The sequence below is a fragment of the Spea bombifrons genome, chromosome 6, assembly GCF_027358695.1.
Source record: "Spea bombifrons isolate aSpeBom1 chromosome 6, aSpeBom1.2.pri, whole genome shotgun sequence".
NCBI lineage: Eukaryota > Metazoa > Chordata > Amphibia > Anura > Pelobatidae > Spea > Spea bombifrons.
This window is the reverse complement of record NC_071092.1, coordinates 436,903-461,825: the sequence shown is the minus strand read 5'-3', so window position 1 is coordinate 461,825 and position 24,923 is coordinate 436,903. Positions and strand designations below refer to the sequence as shown.

The following is a 24,923-nucleotide window of genomic DNA, read 5'->3' as shown; positions in this document are numbered from 1 at the left end:
ACTCCCCGCTATCACACAGTGGCTTTAGAAAGGGTTAATGCAGTGTCTACAGAATAAATGTGGTCCTGCACGTTACTGTATACGTTTCTACAACAAAAAAGATCAACTTTTTTTTCTCCAAACCAAAAAGAGGAAAAACAAACTGAATGATTACAATAAATGAAAAAATGGGAAATTAAATAGCTACAAATCATTAACAAATTAACTGATCTTCAAAAAAAATACCTAGAAATGTCTCTGTACACTTTACGCCAGCGTAACGACGGTCTGCGAGTCACCGCTATAAAAAGGGTTCATTGAACATGCGCTGCCTGCAGAGGAGGGCTACGGAGCCAACCAAACGGGAGTCAGCGGCCACAATCCCTGCGAGTCTAGAAGGGGAAGCAAGTTTAAGAGCGAGCGGCGTCCACGGGGAGATGCCACGGAATAAGCCGTCTCCGGGGGGACGCGTTCCTGCGCGGGGGCGACGTGGGCCACTCATATGAACAGTGCGGAGTCCTAGTCCTGTCACTGGGAATGTAGCGGTGTTACATGTAACAAAAGGACTGCGTGTCAGACGCTGCGCATGCACGGGCCACGGGGGCCACGCAGAACAATGAAATTCCGTTGCACCTGTGGGTTTCCAGCAGGAGGAATGTGTGTGGCAGAGAAGTGCGAGGACGGCGGTAGCCGACACCACGACTTTTACTAACGAGAGCCACGCGGCATGCGCGGCGCCGAGCGAAACGCGCAGCATCCGGTAAAATTCAGAAGAAAAACATTTCAGGCGCCTTTCCAGAGGCTGCAGCCGGTTACCGACGCGGCCGACGGCAAATACAATATTATCTCGATACAACTGGACCAGCAGCGAGCGAAGGACCCGGAGAACAAAGAGGTTCTGCAGAAGCTGAGAAGTATTTGGTTCTTTTCTACGTGAATAGATTCCAGCTATTACATCACAAAACGTTCAAACAATGCACTATTACGCTGCCCGCCGCCATCCACGGCCGGTACCGAGCCCCCCACAGCAACAGGAGGATCATCGACCGGCGGCCGGAAACGTCTCGTTCGGGCCCCGGAACTCGCGGCTTCGCATCCTTACGAAAATCAGTCCTCCCCCAATAGTGCAAATCAGACATGACCGTTCTTTCAAGTAAACGCACGACGTCACTCAACAGAAAAAGCGTCGGAAACGAACCGCGCGTCGCCTGCTCTCCAGCCAATCAGAAGCTAATAGCGTTTGGGTCAACCAACTAAATGTCTGTTTTTTTTCTGCGCATGATGAGCGGGTTTGTCTCGGGTTGCATTAGAGGTTTCTTTGGTAACAGAGGCAGGAAGTTAGGATGCTACGTTACGATAAGAGTTCCTGCTAGAAGGTTTTAAAGGCACCCATTAAATGCCAAGCATGTTAAAACAAGAAAAACGTACAAAAAAAACATGGCCTCCCCCCCCTCGACTCTTTAGCCCCAGGGATCAGAGACCCCCCCCGATCCTGCGGATCCCATCTCTAGCACAGGATCTCCGGCTCTACGACAGCACGGAGGGGGACTGGTTGTGGTTGACCATGTGAGAAGACGGCGAGGACTGGCCCCTCCGTGACGCCGACTCGGGGCTGCCGGACACGCTGTCCTTGGCAGCCTTGATCTGGAGCCAAGTATCTCCCAGGGCCTTGGCGAAGTGATCATCCACGGAGCCGGTGATGGACACGGAGTTTGCCACGGGCTCGGGCTCCTTGTAATTCTTCCCGAGGCTTCTGCGGAAGTGTTCCTCCACCACGGGGTCACAGGCAGTAGTAGCTGAAACACAGAGAGAAGCGAGTGAGACGTCCGTCTGCGTTTCCCCAAATCCTACAGAACAACGAACGAAAGAGCGTGGCCCTGGCGTCTGCGCGGCCCTCCAGTCAGGACCCTGGCATGCGCGCGGCACGAGTTAAATGACGCCGACTTACCGTTTGAGAGCCGCCGGAAGCTGGTGGGCGCGGCGGAGACGCAGCCGTTGTGGGCCACGGGGCAGTGAGAGAGGTTACAGTTGCGGTTGCTCGGAGGCGCGCAGGTGATCACCGACGGCCGATTCTAGAAATGGAGAAAACGGTTATCCCGGATACTTTGTTTCTATTCCGTGCCGCCTGCATCAGACGGGGATCTGCGGGGGATCGAGTCCGCGTAATAGATCACCGGCGGACTCAGATGAGGGGCCAAGCGTGCGCGGCGTTACCTGCTGTCGCTCCACCGGGGACAGGGATGGCGGTATCATGGCGCCTCTCGATGCGTCCGAGCTGTTTTTGGTCAGAGCGAGGGGTTGATCCATGCCGAGGCCGGGGATCGAGGCGTACAAATGGCTGCCGTGTAACGTCATGGTGGGCGCCACGGCGCGCTCTACGGGGCTCCGGCTTCGCTCTCTCCCCTCTTTACGGAAATCCCCATTAAGACTCTTGGAGCTAAAAACAAAAAGACACAGAAATGAAGCCGGGGAGACCCCTCGTCACGCCACACGGCGGGATTCAGGAGTAATGCGCGCATACATGGCCACGCGTGTGGAGCGCTGCATGCTGGGATACACGTTACCCTCATACAGCTGCGCAGGTAACAAGAACAGCAATAGTGTATTAAAATACCACAAATGAGCCACAACATGGAACCATACAGAGCATGAGACGGACCGCCGACCCGCCGTGTAAGGACCCCTCGGCGCGCCAAAAACGGCCGTCCGGCCGCAGCACAACGTCCTGCACCTCCCCCGATATCTCGTTTACATGAAGCGGCGGCCCCCGTGAATATACATAAAACTGCCCCGTGGGGTAAATCCGGGGTAACACAGGACGACAGGTATTCACGACCAGGCGGATGCGTTAATAACGGGGTCCACGAGGCCTGGGAGCGGCCAACGCGATGGCAACCCAAACCCCCCCTCGCCTGGCAGTCTAACCGGCTCTTCGGATTTGGCTCATCGGGGGTTAAATTAACTGAGGCTGAAAACACTCTCTCAAAGTTCGCATCTGGTGAATAAAGTTGTTTTTGTTTTTAATGCATTAAGCCCCCCCGCCCCCCACGGATCTGGCAAGCTGTCGGCAGCCGTCAAACTAAGAGTCCCCTTGGATGCTGCGTGCGGAGGGAGGGGGATATCAGACGCACAGTGCGGGGACGCCATTAAGCAGCGCAACCAGGATGACTCCCCTCTCCTACACCATGCGCGGGGGCTTCCTGCCTACACGGGGCATCCGCGAGCGTCTCTGTCAGGGGGCGGAGGGTAACAGAGGTATAGCTCTGCGCGTGACGTGGCACAGTAACGGGGTATTAGCAACCGAGGCAGCTACCACGCCAGACAGTGAAAATAGGGGGGGTCTTGGCGAGGGGCCCAAAACCTCAAAGAGGGCGCATGTGGCCCCCCCGAAGAGCTCGTACAGAGACGCACTAACCCCTCCATACGCCGTCTACAACGGGGGGGGGGGGGGCCTGTTGTTTGGCGTCTCAGGGACTTGTTCCAAAACCTTCCCCGGAATCCGTGTCCGTAGCAACCGTGTCCAAAACAACCCCGTCCCAGGGGCAAAACCATCGAGTAAATGAAACATCTGACGAGGCTCAGGAAACATCTGGGGAGCCGCGGGACTCGGGCCCCTCGCTGACATTCCCCACCCCGACGAAGCCAATAACGCCGCGGGACCCCCTGGCAGGAACGAGGCACCCGGCATGTTACCCAGAGACAGCAGCGAGACCCCCAGAGACGCCGGCACAACGACCCCCTTTATCTGAACTCCCTAAAGAACACAGCAACGTTTTAACCCCTGCCTGTCCATCTGCCCCTCTAACACACAAACACGTCTTATTACAGGCATGTTGATTGGACGGGATCCCAGCACCCGGTGATCAGAGAGCGATCAGGTGATCCCGGCCCAGAGAGGACTCTTATTATTAAGAGACAGCCCCGGGGGGAGGGGCTGAGCTCCGGGGGGAGGGGCTGAAGAATAAGAAGCTCTTTGTTTCCTCAGCTGCCAATTAAAGCGACAGAGGCCGCCGTCAGAAGGGAGATCAGCGCCGGGGGACCAAATCCAGGCGTGTGACCCGCACGCTCATCATACGTGACACCCGGCCGCCAACACGGACACCGGGTACTGGGATTACTGGCCAGGTGACTCCCGCGCAATACGCCAAATAATAAGACTGTGAAGCTCCGAGACCCCCCTAGCCCCCCCCCCGACGCCAATCAAACGTTTCTAGAAACAGCCGCCGTTTTTGGGGTGATTTTCATTTCGCTGGGAAAAAATAATTGGCACGGAGCGACGGAGCGAATCCAAACAGGAACGGTTTGTTTTCCTACAGAAATCGCTGCCAAACCGCGCTGCTTTAAGATAGTAAGAGCCAACCCGAACGCTCACATTCACAGAGCGTTATTCCTCCCCATTAACCATGATTTCAACCAAGCAGGACCCAAGACACCTCCGGAAATCTCTGTGTAAACCGGGTGTTAATTACTGAACAATTGGAAATAAGACAGCATGTGGCACATCACATACCCTTCAATTGCAGGGTGGTAGAACAGCCTCCCAGCACAGAGGGTAATACAGTGAGGGTATTAAACACGCATGGGATAGACATCCGGCTCCTGAGACCAACAACTGATTAAGGTTTGAGTCTTTACAGCAGGAGAAACGGGCGATAAGTGGGACGTAATAATGGGAGTAAGAAACACAAAAGGCAGATTTTCCGTGTTACTCGGCGGGGCCCTGAGCTGCGATGGAGGCATCTGCCGTCACGTGAGCCGCGATCAAAAGCAAGAATACCCCCCCCCAAAAAAAAGACATTTGTTTACAGCCAACCAAATAAAATCAATAAAGTTACCCCCAAATTCTACCAATTTATAAACCTATTTATATCCTTGGAGCTAATGGGGCAATAAAGCATCAGATTAACCCCATTGCCCCTCCCCCGCAGTCACAAAAGGCAGCTTGTCCTTCACTTCGCAAACACTTGCCGGTAAAGCCCTCCACAGTCTTTTTATTGTTTGTTGCCCCGGCTTCTCAGACACAGCCTGTGACTTAACCCCCCCCTGACACCCCCCCCCGGAATGTCGGGAATGTGCTGCCGGGATCTCAGACAGCCGAGAGCCGTCTCACTTATCAAAGGACGCCCTTAGATCACTTCCTTCACTAAAGAATGAGAGGCATTTGGCTTCGGCCGGCCCCGGCACTCACGGCCGGCCCCGGCACTCACGGCCGGCCCCGGCACTCACGGCCGGCCCCGGCACTCACGGCCGGCCCCGGCACTCACGGGCAGACAGGGGATGTTAGAATGCGGCGGACGAGAAGCACCGGACAGCTAACGGCAATCTGACGATGATAAGAGTGAGAAAAGAAGGCCTCTGTCTCATCTCCCCTTACAGAAACCAGGAAGTCAGCAAGCAGGAAGTATACTTAAGTCCACTTCCTGCACATGCTCAGTATCGCTTCCATTCAATTCTGCTGTAGTAGTGAGTAGCGAGTTCAGCAGGGATAAGCAAGCAGACACGCGATTGGCTGCCACTTTTCCTATTGATTTTGAAAGGAGCTCAGCTACTGCCCCTCCCCCGCGCGCAGCGACGAACCCCCCGCGTCAGACACTCACAGGTGCGGTGGGAACATCCGGCTCATTTTGGAGACGTGGTCGGGTTCACAGTCGAGGTCGTCGTCTCCGTGCTCCATGCTGAACTTCCTCTTGCTCGGGCTGATCGGCGGAGGGCCCGTCCGGTGATTGGTCAGAGCTGCGGACATCGGCAGGGACTGCATTCGGGGCTCACTGCGTAACGCTGCTTCCCCTGCGAGACAGACACACGTGTGAGCTTCTAACATACAACACAACAAATGAACACGCTGCATGATGGCTAACTTCCCTGCACTAGGCGGCCCGGCTATGACTAATGGGAGTTAAACACAATCTCTCCTTTGAACAATGGACGATGAGTGAGGGCAGCCGGAGCGCGCGCCTGACGAGGGGCTGAAAGAGTTAATGAAACGGGAGACAGCGGGTGGGATGAGACCCAGAACGCCTCTTATTTAAACAGCACAGAGACCGCCGCAACTTTCCGTCGCAGGCGAGACCGCAGCGCAAGAGAGAAGCCGGCACCCCAGCCGCTGACGCACGCGGAGCGCTCTAATTCATTCAGACGGGGGTCTCGCAATCTCAACGTTCTGGTTTCTGAAACCGGCAAGGAACTTCCCCCAAATACCCCCCCGGGGGGGGGTCGCACTACGCGCCTCCAGGCCTCAGACTCAGGTATTTTCACTCTTTTTTGTTGGTGAAGAATCCGGTGAATCCGCATCATTCGCGCATGAATCACGCGGTCAGAAGAAGAGCAGCGATGAGTCCCGACACGCCAGGAATCCACGCGCCTCACAAAGCAGAGATTCCGGAGCCCCCACGCCGGCTCCGCACCCCCCCCGCGCCGGCTCCGCATAGCCCCCAACCTCCCCCCCGCGCCGGCTCCGCGACAGGAGGCGGCCAAAGGAAAGCTCAACATAAAAGGACCTTTACGGTGAAAGAGCTTACAATCTAAAGAGAGCCGATTACCTGGAAATGAAAAGGAAGCCAAAGCCGGAGATCAAAGCCCCGGCGGCCGTTAACAGCGACTTCAAACATACGAGCCGAGCTCAAACCCCCCGGGGGGCCCCGACGAGCACCGCGACGTCACCCTCCATTTCACCCCCCAGGAGGGGAGGGGGGGCTATTTCTCAGTGGCAGATTTTTAAAAGGAATAGGGTCCAGCACGCCCCCCCCCCATAACGTTAATCAGTTTTAATGCAGTTTGGGGCCACAGACTTTTCCTCCACATTCCGCGTCGGGGTGAGAGGTGTTCGGCTCCCGTTGACAGGTAAATGATTTGGCTTTTCTCCTTCTGCCGCGGCGTCCAGGGGGGCCGGAGAAATGAAGGCGCTTTGCTTCCCGTTTCATTAAAGCTTCTTTACCCTGTTTTTGGTGATCATGTGATATTTAGGCTCCGCCCCGCCCAGATTGCTTTACCGCAAGACGTAACGGCGCCCCCCCCAGCCTGAAACAGACTCTCACAGACTCTTGGGGTATTAAGACCGAGGCATTCGGCGTGATGTAATTACCCGGCAGCTGCAGGTTAGATCGCTACGGTACACAAGAGTCTCCCCGCGCTTAGTTCAGCCAGGGATACATCCAGGGGCCGCGACGTGGAACCGGCAGGGCGGCGGATCAGAAAAATCAGGAAAACCACTCCTGGGGCGTTTAATACACGGAAGCCAAACCACATAAAACATTTCGTGTGACCGGTTACCTCCACAGTCGCATCCAGAAACCAATGTGGGTTATAACGCGGGGTTAAACGCATGTAAACAATAGCGGGACACAGCGAGACGGGGGCCGCCGGGGGCCTCAGAGGGCTCAGGTACCCCACGCTGCGGATCCCAAACGTCAGGAAACGGAGCGGGTGGAATGCGCCGACTCGGCACGATTCCTCTCAGTGTTTACATTCGCAGGGAACGCAGAATCTTCCAGAAGGGAGGAAAGTGGGGGCCCCCGGGGGCCAGCAGGACTCTGCCGAGCGGTTAACACACGACGAACTGTCAGCCAAATGGTTAAAACCTGAATGCTGCCCGAATCCCCCTCATATGCAGAATAACGTACGGTGGGGTAGGGGGGCCAGACTCGGACCGCTGGAACTAAACACCCCCTCCGGGCGGCGGGTCTGCACTTAAAGCAATTATTTATACGGCACCACCACATGCCGCGGCACTGTACAGCACAGACGCAGCGGATCCGTTCTCACCCTTTGTGCGAAGTCTCGAGCGGACGCCCGGCAGAGGCACAAAAAGTGAGGAGACGGCACAGCGAGGGTTAACAGCCTTTCACAAAGTAAAAAGCAAACATTTTCTCGCTGGAGCCGACGGGAAGAGGGGGGGGGGGTACCGGGGGGGGTACCGGGGGGGGCGGCGGATTACGGTTATATTTTAAATAAAAGTGTCTTTTCCAGTAATTCGGCGAATCAGAAATAAGAATTTTATAAATTAAACAAATCTAGAAATGTTTGTAAATATTGGGATTTTTCTGTAAACTTCCGGCCGTTTTTTTTTTTGTGTATTTAATGTTTACAAAAACACAAGAAATCCTCCCGTCCCGGAATAACAAATCCACGCGAGACACTGCGGAGGGGGAGGGGGCCCCACAGACAGATCACGGGGGGGAGCCACAGACAGATCATCGGGGGGGAGAGGGGGGCCACAGACAGATCACCGGGGGGAGCCACAGACAGATCATCGGGGGGGCCCACAGACAGATCATCGGGGGGGCCCACAGACAGATCATCGGGGGGGCCCACAGACAGATCATCGGGGGGGCCCACAGACAGATCATCGGGGGGGGCACAGACAGATCATCGGGGGGGGCACAGACAGATCATCGGGGGGGGCACAGACAGATCATCGGGGGGGGGCACAGACAGATCATCGGGCCCCGGGTATTTACCGTCGTAGCGCAGGATCCCGATGTTGTTGTTCATCTTGTCCAGATACTGATAGTTCAGCAGATCCATCCTCATAAACAGCATTTATCGGGTTAACAGGAAACTCCGGCTTCCGGGCCTTACCGGGAGAGCGACGTCGAACACTCCGGGTCCCCGAACTTCACACGGAAAAGGCCCGGCAGACGAAACACGTTAAAAGTATAAAAAAAAAAAAAAGAAAAGTCCTCGGCGGGGCGGTGGCTCCACAGAGAGACTACCTGCGAGGCCACGTCCTGCGGGGTCTCCGGGGCTCGGAACCAAGAAAAAAAAATGAACGGGAAAAACACGCGCCGCTCCAGACAAAAACCCCTCGCAGCCCCGCTGCAAGCGAACGACACGCAGGCTGAGCCCGACTGGCGGAGGCGGGGCGCCGTGCACGCGCCTCACGTCACGGGGGGCGGGGGGTAGAGTGCTACCGCCCAGTGCAGGGAGCGAGCACGCCCCAAATATTAGAGCGACGGGAGCGCGCTATCCCCCAAATATAAAATATCAGAGCAACGGGAGCGAGCCTGGCGGGATATATTTACATGAACGATATGAAACATACCGGACTCTGTCCGCTTCCTATCTGATCACAAAGAGCACCCGCCGCCCCCCCCCGGGTCACACACAGCGCCCTCTGCTGGCGAATCCCGGCGTTCCCATTACACACATTAAATAGAAACTTTGCTTTATCCCCCCCCCACCCCCACCGAGCGTGCTCCCCCTAACCCCACCCCCACCGAGCGTGCTCCCCCTAACCCCACCCCCACCGAGCGTGCTTCCCCCTAACCCCGCCCCTGCTGCCACCACAGCGCTCCCCATAACCCCAACCCCGCCACTCGACGCGTTCTGACCAGGGCCTTCCTTACCTCTTTTGTTCCGTAAGTCAAATTGTTACGCGATGCGCTTCTTTTAAGTCCTGTACCTGCTGTACGGCGCCGCGGAATATGATGGTGCTATATAAATTAATAATGAAGTACCGGGCCGGCTCAGCCCTTCCTGCGGGAGAAGCCCCCCATATAACACGCAGTGAGGTTTGGCCTTTTTAGTGAACAGACCCCCAGGAGACCCTGAAAACGTAAAGGAATTTCAATGAATTAAACGGTTTTTCACTTGCTTGGTCGGAAATGCGTTTGATTTGATAAAGGGCGGACCCCCGAAAGCCCGTCTAATAAAAAAGGTATTACAAGATTCTGCAACATTCGGTTTTTAGGAATTTCAATGAGGATCCGCCGGCCGGCAGAGGCTGTCACCGCACGCCGTCACTGTGCCATCTAGTGGCTGCTATTGGTAAGGCAGGAATTCCTGGAATATTTCCGGGATGCTGGAATGCGCCGCAGTAAATGCACGTGTTCAGATTCCACGCAGAAAACGCGCGCATTACAGCGAGGGGCTTATTACCTAACGGCACATCCTAACATTAACTCTCCAAACACCATGAGGTCCGGGGACCGGCAGAACTCCCGGCCCTCGGTGTTGGCAGACGGGCTCTTCCGCAGGGGTAGTGGATCCAACATCTACAGCTCAGAAGAGTTTGTATCAAAGCATTTTCCATTCTAAGCCTCTGTAGACAGAACCTACAGGGTTAATATTAGGGGTATACGGCCACAAAGGTGTTAATATATTTTGTGGCATGATTTAGTAGTAACTAACGGTAATGAGGGCGCATGCGTGACATGGAATGCCCACCCCGGGGCAGGAGGAAGTCTGCCAAGGACAAACCTGATGATACCGGGAAATGGCTCGTGGCTCTCAGAGGGTTAACGGGGAGAACGGGGCAGATTTCACAATGATCTGCGATCGCCGGGTGCTTAGTACTGATGTAGCCGTGTTGCGGTGCAGCCAGACGCGTCGGAGCGAGAAGCGATACAGCCTTTAATGGCAATTATTGGATTAAAGGTGGCGGGGGCAGGGCGGGGGCAGGGCGGGCACCCCCCCCACACAGCCTGGAGCCTCAAAGTTACCCCCCCCAGGGCAACATCCCTTACAGAGAGAACCCGGGACAGACTGCAGACGGCGTTCCTTCCGCCACATTTACCCCGATGTACAAAGTAAGGATCGCGCGACGGGAAGCAGTAAACAGTCACGTCTGCCACGGCAGCAGCTCATTGCTGATACCTGCTGGAATTCAAACAGCGCTACGGAATATGACGGCGCCATATAAATAAAAAAAACAATAAAGAGGAAAGAATGGTTGGGCTTCTCCCCGCCGGCGGACGCGGAGTGTGATGGGGTCAGACGCAAAGAGTTAAACAGGTCCGAGGACCCCGAACATGACAAAGTACCCCCGGGGCGTGAAGCAGACAGTGGGGGAGGGGGTGGATAAAGCACCAGGAACACTCAGCAGGGATGTGGCTACTAAGTTACCCCTGGGGCAGGGAGGACACGATTCCCGAGAGACGACACAGGAGGTAACCCACAACATCCTGTCCACAACGTGCACTTCCTGCCCCCGCAGACTAAACACCCCCCCCCGTACGTGCCAGACGCCGGGTCACGTCCCTATGCCACGGAAACCCCTTCAAACGATAATTCTATTGGTCGGGTCCCAGAACATGGGTCACGCTGACGTGTAACATGTACCAGAGCGTGTAGCCCAGAGAACAACATTGTATCCAATTCAGGCAACGCCATATTAACCGCCTGAACCGGTATATAAATAATAACACATTGTACAGTGCTGCGGAGTATGACGGCGATATATAAATAATAATAATAACACATTGTACAGCGCTGCGGAGTATGACGGCGATATATAAATAATAATAACACACATTGTACAGCGCTGCGGAGTATGACGGCGATATATAAATAATAATAACACACATTGTACAGCGCTGCGGAGTATGACGGTGATATATAAATAATAATAACACACATTGTACAGCGCTGCGGAGTATGACGGTGATATATAAATAATAATAACACACATTGTACAGCGCTGTGGAGTATGACGGCGATATATAAATAATAATAATAACACACATTGTACAGCGCTGCGGAGTATGACAGCGATATATAAATAATAACACACATTGTACAGCGCTACAGAGTATAACGGCGATATATAAATAATAACACATTGTACAACGCTGCGGAGTATGGCGGCGATATATAAATAATAATAACACATTGTACAGCGCTGCGGAGTATGACGGCGATATATAAATAATAATAATAACACACATTGTACAGTGCTGCGGAGTATGACGGCGATATATAAATAATAATAATAACACACATTGTACAGCGCTGCGGAGTATGACGGCGATATATAAATAATAATAACACATTGTACAGCGCTGCGGAGTATGACGGCGATATATAAATAATAATAATAACACACATTGTACAGCGCTGCGGAGTATGACGGCGATATATAAATAATAACACATTGTACAGCGCTGCGGAGTATGACGGCGATATATAAATAATAACACACATTGTACAGCGCTGCGGAGTATGACGGCGATATATAAATAATAATAACACATTGTACAGCGCTGCGGAGTATGACCGCGATATATAAATAATAATAACACACATTGTACAGCGCTGCGGAGTATGACGGCGATATATAAATAATAATAACACATTGTACAGCGCTGCGGAGTATGACGGCGATATATAAATAATAATAATAACACACATTGTACAGCGCTGCGGAGTATGACGGCGATATATAAATAATAATAACACACATTGTACAGCGCTGCGGAGTATGACGGCGATATATAAATAATAATAATAACACATTGTACAGCGCTGCGGAGTATGACGGCGATATATAAATAATAATAATAACACATTGTACAGCGCTGCGGAGTATGACGGCGATATATAAATAATAATAATAACACATTGTACAGCGCTGCGGAGTATGATGGCGATATATAAATAATAATAACACACATTGTACAGCGCTGCGGAGTATGACGGCGATATATAAATAATAATAATACACATTGTACAGCGCTGCGGAGTATGACGGCGATATATAAATAATAATAATAACACACATTGTACAGCGCTGCGGAGTATGACGGCGATATATAAATAATAATAATACACATTGTACAGCGCTGCGGAGTATGACGGCGATATATAAATAATAATAATAACACACATTGTACAGCGCTGCGGAGTATGACGGCGATATATAAATAATAACACACATTGTACAGCGCTGCGGAGTATGACGGCGATATATAAATAATAATAATAACACACATTGTACAGCGCTGCGGAGTATGACGGCGATATATAAATAATAATAACACACATTGTACAGCGCTGCGGAGTATGACGGCGATATATAAATAATAACACACATTGTACAGCGCTGCGGAGTATGACGGCGATATATAAATAATAATAATAACACACATTGTACAGCGCTGCGGAGTATGACGGCGATATATAAATAATAATAATAACACACATTGTACAGCGCTGCGGAGTATGACAGCGATATATAAATAATAATAACACACATTGTACAGCGCTGCGGAGTATGACGGCGATATATAAATAATAACACACATTGTACAGTGCTGCGGAGTATGACGGCGATATATAAATAATAACAACACATTGTACAGCGCTGCGGAGTATGACGGCGATATATAAATAATAATAACACATTGTACAGCGCTGCGGAGTATGACGGCGATATATAAATAATAATAACACACATTGTACAGCGCTGCGGAGTATGACGGCGATATATAAATAATAATAACACACATTGTACAGCGCTGCGGAGTATGGCGGCGATATATAAATAATAATAACACACATTGTACAGCGCTGCGGAGTATGACGGCGCTATATAAATAATAATAACACATTGTACAGCGCTGCGGAGTATGACGGTGATATATAAATAATAATAACACATTGTACAGCGCTGCGGAGTATGACGGCGATATATAAATAATGATAATAGCACACATTGTACAGCGCTGCGGAGTATGACGGCGATATATAAATAATAACACACATTGTACAGCGCTGCGGAGTATGACGGCGATATATAAATAATAATAATAACACACATTGTACAGCGCTGCGGAGTATGACGGCGATATATAAATAATAATAATAACACATTGTACAGTGCTGCGGAGTATGGCGGCGATATATAAATAATATTAATAACACATTGTACAGCGCTGCGGAGTATGACGGCGATATATAAATAATAATAATAACACACATTGTACAGCGCTGCGGAGTATGACGGCGATATATAAATAATAATAATAACACACATTGTACAGCGCTGCGGAGTATGACGGCGATATATAAATAATAATAATAACACATTGTACAGCGCTGCGGAGTATGACGGCGATATATAAATAATAATAACACACATTGTACAGCGCTGCGGAGTATGACGGCGATATATAAATAATAATAACACACATTGTACAGCGCTGCGGAGTATGACGGTGATATATAAATAATAATAACACATTGTACAGCGCTGCGGAGTATGACGGCGATATATAAATAATAATAACACACATTGTACAGCGCTGCGGAGTATGACGGCGATATATAAATAATAATAACACATTGTACAGCGCTGTGGAGTATGACGGCCATATATAAATAATAATAATAACACATTGTACAGCGCTGCGGAGTATGATGGCGATATATAAATAATAATAACACATTGTACAGCGCTGCGGAGTATGACGGCGATATATAAATAATAATAACACACATTGTACAGCGCTGCGGAGTATGATGGCGATATATAAATAATAATAACACACATTGTACAGCGCTGCGGAGTATGACGGCGATATATAAATAATAATAACACACATTGTACAGCGCTGCGGAGTATGATGGCGATATATAAATAATAATAACACACATTGTACAGCGCTGCGGAGTATGACGGCGATATATAAATAATAATAACACAGCTCAACCCCCCATACCCCCCCCCCCGGGGCGAGGGTAATACTGGTAATTACGTTCCTCATACCGGAGGCATTAAGCCGGCCCCGGGGGCAGGAAAGGGGCAGACAAGAACCCAACGATTCTCATCTGCCGGCAGATTCTGCCTCTAATGCCCCCGGCCCCCCGTAGGGAAGATCCGGTCTCTCTACATCATAACGAGACATCAGCCTGCAAGGGAAATGCCCCGGGACCCCCTGCAATCAGTAACGTTACACGGACCGGCCCACGAGAGACAAACAGCGGGGGGGGGGGCGGCAGGAGACGGACGAGACCCCCAGAGATCCGACACCCCCAGAGATCAACGTAAAGCGATCCGAAAACCCAGGAGCCACACGTCCCACTTCTCACCCCCCCCCAGCTCCGGCCCCGGGGAGAACGTCGGGGGTAATTCAGACGCATCACTCACCAGCGCCGTGTGTGTCCGCGCAGGAATACCCCACCCTGGGGCACGTGGACTTTACGCGTGGTGAATGAGCTCTGCGCATGCAGACCCCCAGAGAGCTGCGAGGAGCCCGACGCTGGGGCAGTTACTGGCGACAGACGGGTAAATAGAGCTGCACGGGAGCCGGTAACACGCAGAGCCGGTTCAGCCGCAGCTACGCTAACAAACACACCTCATCAAACAGAGCTCCTGCGCGAGCGACCGGCCCCGGGGGCCAAAGTGCCCTGAAACGGGCGAACATACAATGCCACGAAGAACTGCGCCCTGAACAGCGGTCTGCAGCTGCCCCGCGCATGCGCAGGCCGCATCCTTTCCACCGCGCGGGCCGGCCAGTAACGTGAGGGGGTCTCCAGGGACCCGCAGCGGACGCCGGCCACGGACCCCCCGCCGGCCATGGGCCCCCCGCCGGCCAGGGAGACTTTTATTCCTAAAGCATGGAGACGTTTAATGCCCCTTTTACCCCTCTGACATCAGCAGGTGGGGGAGGGGCGTCTCGTCTGCGGGAGGAATGATGTCATTTGCCAAAGATCTGCAAACAATGGAGCTCACCAGACGTCTCAGGTGTTATTGACAAAAGCGCAACGGCCAGCGAGGAACTGCCCCGGGGGGTTTATTTACCAACGCGAGGAACTGCCCCGGGGGTTTATTTACCAACGCGAGGAACTGCCCCGGGGGTTTATTTACCAACGCGAGGAACTGCCCCGGGAAACACCCTTTCCTGCCCAACATGTGTGACTATAAAGCCAGAACCTGAGCGGTAAATCAGCCATGCGGCTTTCCACTTACTGCCAGGGGGTAACTGGGGTCCCCTGGGGTGGGGGTAACTGGTGTGGGGTAGGTGGGGGTAACTGGGGTATCCCCCCCCCCTGTTATGATTCAACCACAAAACTCCCAGCGACTCACGTTTCTCGTCGTCTGCGTGGACCAGCGACGCGGCCCTCGACAGGACGTCCAGCGGGGTCTCCATGTCCGGACCCTGAAAAATACGAGCGAGTAACGTGTCAGCGGGGGGGCAGACGTGACATCGTAAAGACCCAGGCCAAGGTACCACGTCTGGAGATAGGGAGGGTACAAGCGGCGAGTCTGCACCACGCTGGGGCAAAATATAACAAAAAAGGACAAAATCCTCCTACAGCCCCCGCACGTCCCGCCGCACCTGCGCATGGGGGGCTCTGCGTTTGCCGCATGGAAGGCACCTGCGAGGCTGCATGAACCGGATGAGGCGGTGAGGAGCGGGGGGGGGGGTAATTGTCGGAGGGCAGATCCTCCAGAACAGGTATTTTTACAGGATTAACCAACGCAAACGCTCATTAACCCTTCCGTGCCCATATCCAGGAGACACAAACAGCCACGGGGCCACGCGAAGAGATCACCCCAGTGCATAGAGTCGCCTGCAGAGCGATACCGCGCATGACCACGTCACCAAAGGGGGTATTGCCCTCCGACAGCGCTCCGCGCGGGGGGGGGTATTGCCCTCTGACAGCGCTCCGTGCGGGGGGAGGGGGTATTGCCCTCCGACAGCGCTCCGCGCGGGGGGGGGGGTATTGCCCTCCGACAGCGCTCCGCGCGGGGGGAGGGGGTATTGCCCTTCGACAGCGCTCCGCGCGGGGGGAGGGGGTATTGCCCTCCGACAGCGCTCCGCGCGGGGGGAGGGGGTATTGCCCTCCGACAGCGCTCCGCAGGGGGGGTTATTGCCCTCCGACAGCGCTCCGCAGGGGGGGTTATTGCCCTCCGACAGCGCTCCACAGGGGGGGTTATTGCCCTCCGACAGCGCTCCGCAGGGGGGTTATTGCCCTCCGACAGCGCTCCGCAGGGGGGGGTTATTGCCCTCCGACAGCGCTCCGCAGGGGGGGTTATTGCCCTCCGACAGCGCTCCAAAAGGGGGGGGTTATTGCCCTCCGACAGCACTCCGAAGGGGGGGGTTATTGCCCTCCGACAGCACTCCGAAGGGGGGGGTTATTGCCCTCCGACAGCGCTCCACGCATGATCTATCTGCGTCTCAACACGCAGGAGAAACGTTACAGCCAGAGGCCAGAACCTCACACCGGAGAGGGTGGTAGATAAGTGGAACAGCCTCCCAGCAGAGGTGGTAGAGAGTAATACAGTGAGGGTATTAAACATGTACGGGATAGACATACGGCTCCTGTATCTAAGACGAGACCAACGACTGATTAAGGTTAACCGACTCGACGGCCGATCTGCCGGCAGGTTCCGTGCGCACCGTGCGGGGACAGCAGCGCAAGAAACAATCTGCGACCGAAAACCGTCAGGAGAATAACGGGGGCAAACAACACACGGGGAGGACACGGAACACCCAGGACACGGAACACGCAAATCTATTATTTATTATAGCGCCAGCACAGACCGTAGTGCTGCTGCAGCGGGCACCATGAACACGCGTGAGACGGGGGCCCCCAGGAGCTCACAATCTATTCAGTGAAAATAAATTGACAGTGCCTTTGGGAGCCGATTGGCGCGGGGGCAGTGGGGTATCCTGGGGTATGCGGGGGCACACGGGGCACCCCTAAGGCTGCCGTGTGGGGTCACCTTACCTGCCCCTGTAACCCCTGTCTTTTTAACTTCATTACAATGTGCCTCAAATACCCCCCCAGCCCCCCCCCCCCGTGCAGACGCCTTAGCAGAAGTACCCCACAGGAAAGCGACCCAACTAGATACACTTACCCCCGGTCAGGGCACTTTACCCCTCGGTCTCCGGTGCAGTAACTTTCTATCAAAATCCAGACCAGGAGAAGCAGGTGGAAGATGGGGGAGCAGCCGGTGACCGGCGGGGCAGTTCCGGCGGCCGGGGCAATAGACACTGCGAGCGGCGGGGCAGTTCCGGTGGCCGGGGCAGTTCACTCTAACTGCAGGAATGCTCGGAATGATACGATTCTCTTCCTGGCAGGTGGGGAGATCCCTATCCTCCTATTGGTGGAGGCCGATAAGAGGGCGGGGTCAGCGAGTATAATAGTGGGATGATGTCAGAGCATGAGCTGCAGGTACGGGGGGGGGGTGTAAAGGGGCAGAGAGAGGGGGGTGTAAAGGGGCAGAGAGGGGGGGGTAAAGGGGCAAAGGTGTATTAGAGAGGAATGGCTGGACGGCCGAGGGGCACTGGGAGGGGTAGAAGTAGAGGGCATTGGGGGTGAGAGGGGGTAGGAGGAGAGGGTATTGGGGGTGAGAGGGGGTAGTGGGGGTGAGAGGGGTCAGTATTGCTTATTTTCAGTTATAAAACGTCATAAACCGCAAGAAATTATTTTGCACCAAACCAGAAACATCCGGCGGCCAAAACGACAAAACCTGTGAGCGACGTCATCCGCCAGAAAGAAATCCTTCGGAAAATTCATTTATTAAGAAAGTTTAGTAAAAATTACAAAAATGGTAACGATATTATTATGACATCATCAAGAATTACTTGTTTTTCCAAAAAAAATTCTTTCCGAATATTAAGTCAGGTTTGGGGGACGGATGAGACGTGGAACGCGCCCCCTACGGAGCTCTGGTCCAGAACACGGACCCCCAGACACACCTGCCCCGGTTACCCCCTGATGGCCTCTGCCAGCCACATGGGCACCGGTTAGGGTTCTAAGTTACCGGCGAGTCGCGTTCGGGGCGATCCGGGTCCGAGACGGTTATTCGCGGCGAATGAAGGAACGTTAGAAGACGGCGGGCTTTGGACAGTGACGGATATTAACCATTCGTGGGAGGTGGGGGCGGAATAAAAATATTTAAAAAAAAAAACTACAGAAATTATTCCAAAAACACTAAACGCGTCTCTCTGCTCCGCCTGCAAATTAACCTTAAAAACCCCAGAAACGATAAACCCGGGCCACGCGAGGAAAGGACACGCAGCCGGTCACAATGTCACCAAATACCCCCTCCGACCGGCTGTTACCCCAACTTCCCTGCGACCCCCCCCGGGAAGCGCTCCACGCGGGAGAATCTGTGCAGCGCGTGGTCTGTGAGTCACGTCACAATCATCCCAGAGGAACAAACGCAGGGCCCGGCGCCCCAGGGGAGAAGGTTGGGCTCTCTATAAATAATCTGATCCGCGGCACCAAGGAGACAAACACCTAATAACAGGACCAGCGGCCGTTACTCAGAGGGGGGCTGGGGGTATAACGCCCGGGACCCCCACGTCGGGGGCGCAGCGCCAGCTTTACGGGGGATTATCTGCAAACGGGATAATCAGCCTCCACTTACAAAGGATTTACTTAACCCTGTGGGCGCCAGAGCAGAGCATGCTGGGACGGTGGAGGGGGAGTTAATTATTCAGATCGGGGCCACAATCTGCTCACAGCGGGACTGCCCCCCGTAACTCAGGACACTCCGCCGCTTGCTCGCCCATATTTGAACTTCAATAAGCGTCTCGGCGATAAAATATTACGGTCTAATTTGAAAACGCCTCGAGATCTCGCCGCCTCTCTCCACCTATCGGCATCAAACGCCATCGATCTCGCCTTCTAACCCCGAAACCCGGCCTGATCCCCCCAGCCTCACTCAACCCCCCCAGCACCGCAGACCCCCGACCCCCAGCCTCGCACCGTCGCCATCACGACTGCAAATCTCCCGTGGAAGGGAAATTCTTTTGATCTTTTTGGGTGATTTCTCTCTGGATTCTGTACGCAGTAATTACATTTTTCTATGAAATTGCCCCAATTACTCGCTAAGCAGGCAAGTTTGCGCAGAGCGCCGAGGAGAATGTGTCCCTGCAAGATCCGAGCCCCAACGCGCTCCGCATACAGCGCACCCCGCATACAGCGCACCCCGCATACAGCGCACCCCGCATACAGCGCACCCCGCGATGGGTACGGACCGGGCAGCTAGCGGGGCAATTAAAAATCCTCGCAGCCTGTAAGAAATTCCTGCAGATTAACCCCAGACTGTCCGAAGCTCCTCACGCAGTCCGGTTCCCTTCCTCTAAACTCCGCAGGAGTACGAGCAGCGAATACGAAGTACCCCAACGCGCTTCACCCGAGCAACCCCGCGCCCGCCGTAAACCGTAAAGAGAACGCAACCTCATCTCTCATTCATGGTCCGGGGGTCTGGACGGTTAGAGGAAAGGCTGGAGGGAGATTCGGGGGAGGGGGCATCCGGCCGGTTAGCGGAAAGGCTGGGGGGAGATTCGTGGTCCGGGGGTCCGGCCGGTTAAAAGAAAGGCTCGGGGGAAACGCCACATTTCATTCATTTATAATTCACATCATAAAAGGAAAAAAGTTTTCCATAAATAGAATAAAAAACGAGCTGCGATCCGCGGGGATTCTACGGCTTCTTCCTGCGCAGACTCCTCGCCATCTTGTACATTTTCTTAGAGGTGTAGGAAATGGTTTTCTTAAAGCCTAAAAGATAAAATATAGGCCAGAGGGTGAGCGGACGCCCTGCGCAGGTAACAAGAGAACAGACGCCGGGGCATTTAACTTTATTCTAAATTAAATATCCCATATTGCTTATTTGCATAAGGACTGTAAGCTGTGGAGCCGAGGCCAGTTTACCTAATGTGTCTGTCTGTCAGACCCTTTCTACGTGGGGACTGCAGGAAGCGCTGCGGGGATTCTTATCGTAATAATATGGAGCCAGAGGACTGGTGCTGCCGGTGATTCTGGCAGGACAGAGCGTGGATCACACGTCATGCGGCGGGAGAGTATCTGTACTCTCTACTTATATATGTGACTGCAACGCACAGACACGCCCACAGCGCCAGCTCAGCCCCTCCCACTAGCAGCTTACCGGCAGTCAGAATCCCTTTAGCGCTCTGAGACAGGCTGGATGTCTTTACAATGCTCTGAACGCCTGCGAAGAAGCAGAAAGCAAGATGTAACCGGCGAGACCACGCGGTATAATCAAAGACAGCCGCATGGGCCCCCCCGCTCACCCAGCGCCATAGGGACCCCCCCCCCCCGCTCACCCAGCTGCACGACACTCCCGCAGTCCGGATCATGCGCAACCTGCAGCAGCATCTCCTCCACGTCGCGGTTTTTCCCGGGAATGTCCACAAGATTCGTTATCCTCTGCTGTAAAGTCTTCGGCAAAGCCATCAACTGCAGGAACTGGCCCTCCGGACTCTTATCCACCTGACGCAAAGACAAGAACCGCCGCCGGGGTGAAGGAATCACCGCACGGTACCCAGCGCTGCGCTGGAGAGGCCACGTGAGCGAGCACTCACCTCCACGCGGCCCTGCGGTGCTTTGTACACGGCCTGCGGACACTCCGTCAGCATGTTACCGTACAGCTTCTGGAAATGGGGGACGTTCGGCCCGACGATGTTCATCACCTTCGCTTTATCTTCACCGATTATCATCCGGAAATCACCTAAAGAGAAACGCGAAGGGCGATGACATCAGGGGCTGCTTGTGACATCAATCGGGGGGTTCTGCTTACTATTAAAAATGGGAAGTGTGCGAGCATGGGAGGTGCGACATGCGTGCGACGCGCACGGACCGGAGTACGAGAGGCCAGCTATCTGCAGGTACAGCTCCTCCTCGGTGAAGCTCTCCGGCAGCATCAGGAAGGCAGCGGTTAGCGCGCTCTTCAGGTTGGCGTTGAGCGCCGCGCGCAGCGGCCCGTTCTCCTTCTGCATCAGGATTTTTACCTGAGACAAACAAAATACAAAAAAAAAAATAAGAAAAGCGGCAGGAAAAGGAAGGCCCCGCGGGTTGGCGATCGGCACCCAGACATTCCTACAGATGCCATGGAAACGGACGGGAATTTTACCCTCATACCCAGATCCACCCAAAGCGGCGACGGGAAGCGGCCGGGAGGAAGAACGTTCGGAAGCTTCTTGTTTAAAGTTAGATTTAGAAGCAGCCGCCAGAGCTCGGGATTCAGAACGCGGCAAAGGCTTCGGCAGGAGGACGGCTTGAGTCGGAGTTCCACTTCACGAGCGGGACCCAGAACAGTCTATGATGGGAGCGGCGGATCAGTCAAGCTGGTATTATCGATTGCACAGTGCAGACATAAACCACCACGGCCCGGGGGGCCATCACTATATATATATATATATATATATAGTATATATAGACATAGAGAGACGGGTCAGATCTGCGCGTTACCCGGCCATCCCGCGGTTAATCTGGTTGTACAGGATCCAGTACGATCTAATGTTATCGTCACGTCTATCCGTGTACACAGGAAGCAACATGTGTCACGGCCCCCGTGGACCGTCCCCACCCTGTTTACCGAGAAGAAGGATTTCTATACAGTTTGCGTAAGATAATGGTAGAAAAGATTTAGGTCAGAGACACCCTGAGGGAGACCTGCCCTCCGCACCAAAACAACGCACGCTTCTCTGAACCAGGCAGCCGAGTGAATCGCTCCGGGGGACCCGACATAAACAGAGCAACTTCTACGAAAAAAGCCCCCAATTCAATCAACCTTACTCCTCAGGAGGTGGTGGGCAGACTCTCAATAAACCAGCCACACTGGCAAACATGGCGGCCGGAGCGCATGCTGCGCCGCTCCTCATGCTGCATCCATGGAGGGGAGTTAAGTTGCAGTTTTTTTTAGGGCTCTTGTACACCACGCAGGGCAAATCGGTGATAATTATTGAATAAGCTCCGTGTAATAAATCCGGAATGGTTATTTAGGGGGTTGATGCTCTCTAGTGGCAGAGAATGGGAATGACATGTCGGCTGAGATTTGCCAGAATAGAGAGTGCGAGTAAAGATTTGTCTAAGTGGAACGGCACCTTTAAACCTGACATTATACCAAAAATCTAACGGGATCAACAGAGGCGTCAGAGACAAAAATCTCTATCACGGTACCGGTCAGAGAGGGGACTCGAGAAAGCATCGGCAGCTGCGATGGACGCTGTCAGAGAGATGAAAGACCGGCTGCGCCTGCGCCGCCGCCCCGATCTTTTATACGAGGCAGTCGTGTCACCGGTCCGTGGCAGATTATGGACAATGTCTTCATGACATCACAGCATTTCTATGGACGGGAACTACGGGTAATAGGTTCCTACGGCTGGAAAACCTTCCTACGAGGTCAGCGCGGGGCAGAGCCCGGAGGTTTATGAAAGATTATTAAACGGGACAGGCTCCCCGTACGGGAAGTCAGATTCATCTTTTATATTTACCGGTTTATGTAAACGCCCCGCGATGTACAATGTCTTCCAATGGAGCAAATCTTCAACCAACGTATCTGTGCTGACGACGCCGTACTTTATCACCTGGAAAGATAAAATCATAAGGCAAAAGTCCTCAGAGAAACGACCGCAGGGCACTAAGTATCCGGGGAACGCGGCAACAGGGATACCCAGAGTAACACTGGAAGGTGTGGAGCGATAACACGGAGGAGAGGGCACGGCTTGGCCTGGTGGACGTGGGTATTGATGCAGCAGAGAATGGCATTTGTCTGAATAGATGGGCATCAGGCATTCCCTCTACCCCAACATTTCACATGTCCTGTGTGGGGGTGTGGCAAGGAGTGTTGTCAGTCCAAGAGTGGGTGGGGTCAGCGGGGCCTCTACCTGGGACAGCGTCTGAAAATCGGGACTGTTTGGAGATATGACTGTTCTGAACATAAGACACTGACCAGGCAGGTTGAGCAAACCATTCCTTCAGCCAGGCGCTCACCTTCCCGTCGCACGGCACCATGGTGTTATAATACACCCCGGCTCCATAGTCGTTCTGTACACTCGTGATGTTTTTGGGTCCCAGAAACCTCAGGAACGAGTAATGTGCCGGGTTCTGCTTTACGTTCATCGAGTGCCACATAACGGGGTCATCGACGGCAAACACAAAGTCCAGCATATTGTTCTAGAGAGGAATAAAACCCGGATGATGGATGCGTGGAGCAGGAGCCGGCCACCCCTCACCTGAAATGAAGCCACCCCCCCTGACCCGCGGAGCTTGAGCCCAACCGCCATTAACCCGTCTTACCCCAACGCTGCCGTGAGCCGTGCCCGACTGCCTGAACACCCCCGACCCGTAGGCGAAGGCCAGGCTGATGTCCTGGGGGAAGTAGGTGAGGATTCTCCTGAACTGGTAGCCGGTGCTCTGGATTGCCTGTATAGCCATGGCTGCTCATACCCTGCGAAGGGGCAAGAACGGCATGCACAATACTAGCCCTACAACATGCGCGGCACGGGCATTTCCGGACAAGAGCTACACACAGACCCACAGTAACTGCTACAAAACACAAGTCATCCTCTCAATGTACTGTAATGCGTGTGTAATGTATATATACGACACACAGCCCAGGATATACACACAGTATTCTATAGGGTTATACACACACAGTATTCTATAGGGTGACACACAGCCCAGGATATACGCACAGTATTCTATAGGGTTATACACACAGCCCAGGATATACACACAGTATTCTATAGGGTGACACACAGCCCAGGATATACGCACAGTATTCTATAGGGTTATACACACAGCCCAGGATATACACACAGTATTCTATAGGGTCATACACACACAGTATTCTATAGGGTCATACACACACAGTATTCTATAGGGTGACACACAGCCCAGGATATACACACAGTATTCTATAGGGTTATACACACAGCCCAGGATATACGCACAGTATTCTATAGGGTTATACACACACAGTATTCTATAGGGTTATACACACAGCACAGGATATACGCACAGTATTCTATAGGGTCATACACACACAGTATTCTATAGGGTGACACACAGCCCAGGATATACACACAGTATTCTATAGGGTCATACACACAGTATTCTATAGGGTTATACACACAGCACAGGATATACGCACAGTATTCTATAGGGTTTTACACACAGCACAGGATATACGCACAGTATTCCCTGTGACAGCCAATTCGCTGCTGCACACGTGCACATCACTTCCGGAATCCGGATTGCTCTGGGATCTGTAATTGGCGAGTTCTAAGGACTCTTCTGATTGGCTGTCAGTAGCCCCTGTTTGATGGGCTCGCAGTTACAGGGCGGGGTGTTGTGTTATTGACCAGCCCGCCCTGTTATTATTGCTGGGTGATGATTGATCGGTTAAATATATTACAACCACTGCAACTCCCACCATTCTGTGCCAAATAATTAACAGGCCAGCT

The 24,923-nt window shown here is 53.2% G+C and overlaps 2 protein-coding genes across 3 annotated transcripts; both read right to left on the bottom strand.

Moving 5' to 3' along the window:
• Positions 1-1,506: 1,506 nt before the first annotated feature.
• VGLL4 (vestigial like family member 4) lies at positions 1,507-16,002 on the bottom strand. Of its 2 annotated transcripts, none has more exons than XM_053468616.1 (5): positions 15,782-16,002; positions 5,577-5,766; positions 2,194-2,416; positions 1,928-2,051; positions 1,507-1,775 (listed from the first exon to the last, which is right to left on the bottom strand). In XM_053468616.1, the coding sequence occupies exons 1-5, from the start codon at positions 15,843-15,845 to the stop codon at positions 1,507-1,509; spliced, it is 870 nt and encodes a 289-aa protein (XP_053324591.1). In that variant the 5' UTR covers positions 15,846-16,002. The 2 variants fall into 2 exon arrangements, with proteins under 2 accessions (XP_053324591.1, XP_053324590.1); XM_053468615.1 differs by lacking the exon at positions 15,782-16,002 and adding an exon at positions 8,436-8,917.
• A 4,048-nt stretch (positions 16,003-20,050) lies between these two features.
• TAMM41 (TAM41 mitochondrial translocator assembly and maintenance homolog) lies at positions 20,051-24,691 on the bottom strand. The gene is made up of 9 exons (XM_053468614.1): positions 24,653-24,691; positions 23,755-23,905; positions 23,449-23,631; positions 22,950-23,042; positions 21,314-21,464; positions 21,039-21,184; positions 20,781-20,946; positions 20,603-20,665; positions 20,051-20,214 (listed from the first exon to the last, which is right to left on the bottom strand). The coding sequence occupies exons 2-9, from the start codon at positions 23,890-23,892 to the stop codon at positions 20,138-20,140; spliced, it is 1,017 nt and encodes a 338-aa protein (XP_053324589.1). The 5' UTR covers positions 23,893-23,905; positions 24,653-24,691; the 3' UTR covers positions 20,051-20,137.
• Between the last annotated feature and the right edge of the window lie 232 nt (positions 24,692-24,923).

What these genes read in the sequence shown, in the direction of transcription:
- VGLL4 (XM_053468615.1), bottom strand. Translation starts at nt 8,517, where the DNA reads ATGCTGTTTATGAGGATGGATCTGCTGAACTATCAGTATCTGGACAAG. An exon ending in CGGGATCCTGCGCTACGACG is followed by an intron (nt 5,767 to 8,435) that starts GTAAATACCCGG and finishes TCTGTCTCGCAG; the next exon opens with GGGAAGCAGCGTTACGCAGT. An exon ending in CCCCGGTGGAGCGACAGCAG is followed by an intron (nt 2,052 to 2,193) that starts GTAACGCCGCGC and finishes CTCCATTTCTAG; the next exon opens with AATCGGCCGTCGGTGATCAC.
- TAMM41 (XM_053468614.1), bottom strand. Translation starts at nt 23,892, where the DNA reads ATGGCTATACAGGCAATCCAGAGCACCGGCTACCAGTTCAGGAGAATC. An exon ending in CGGGGCGTTTACATAAACCG is followed by an intron (nt 21,465 to 22,949) that starts GTAAATATAAAA and finishes TGTTTGTCTCAG; the next exon opens with GTAAAAATCCTGATGCAGAA. An exon ending in TAAAGGGATTCTGACTGCCG is followed by an intron (nt 20,215 to 20,602) that starts GTAAGCTGCTAG and finishes TTTATCTTTTAG; the next exon opens with GCTTTAAGAAAACCATTTCC.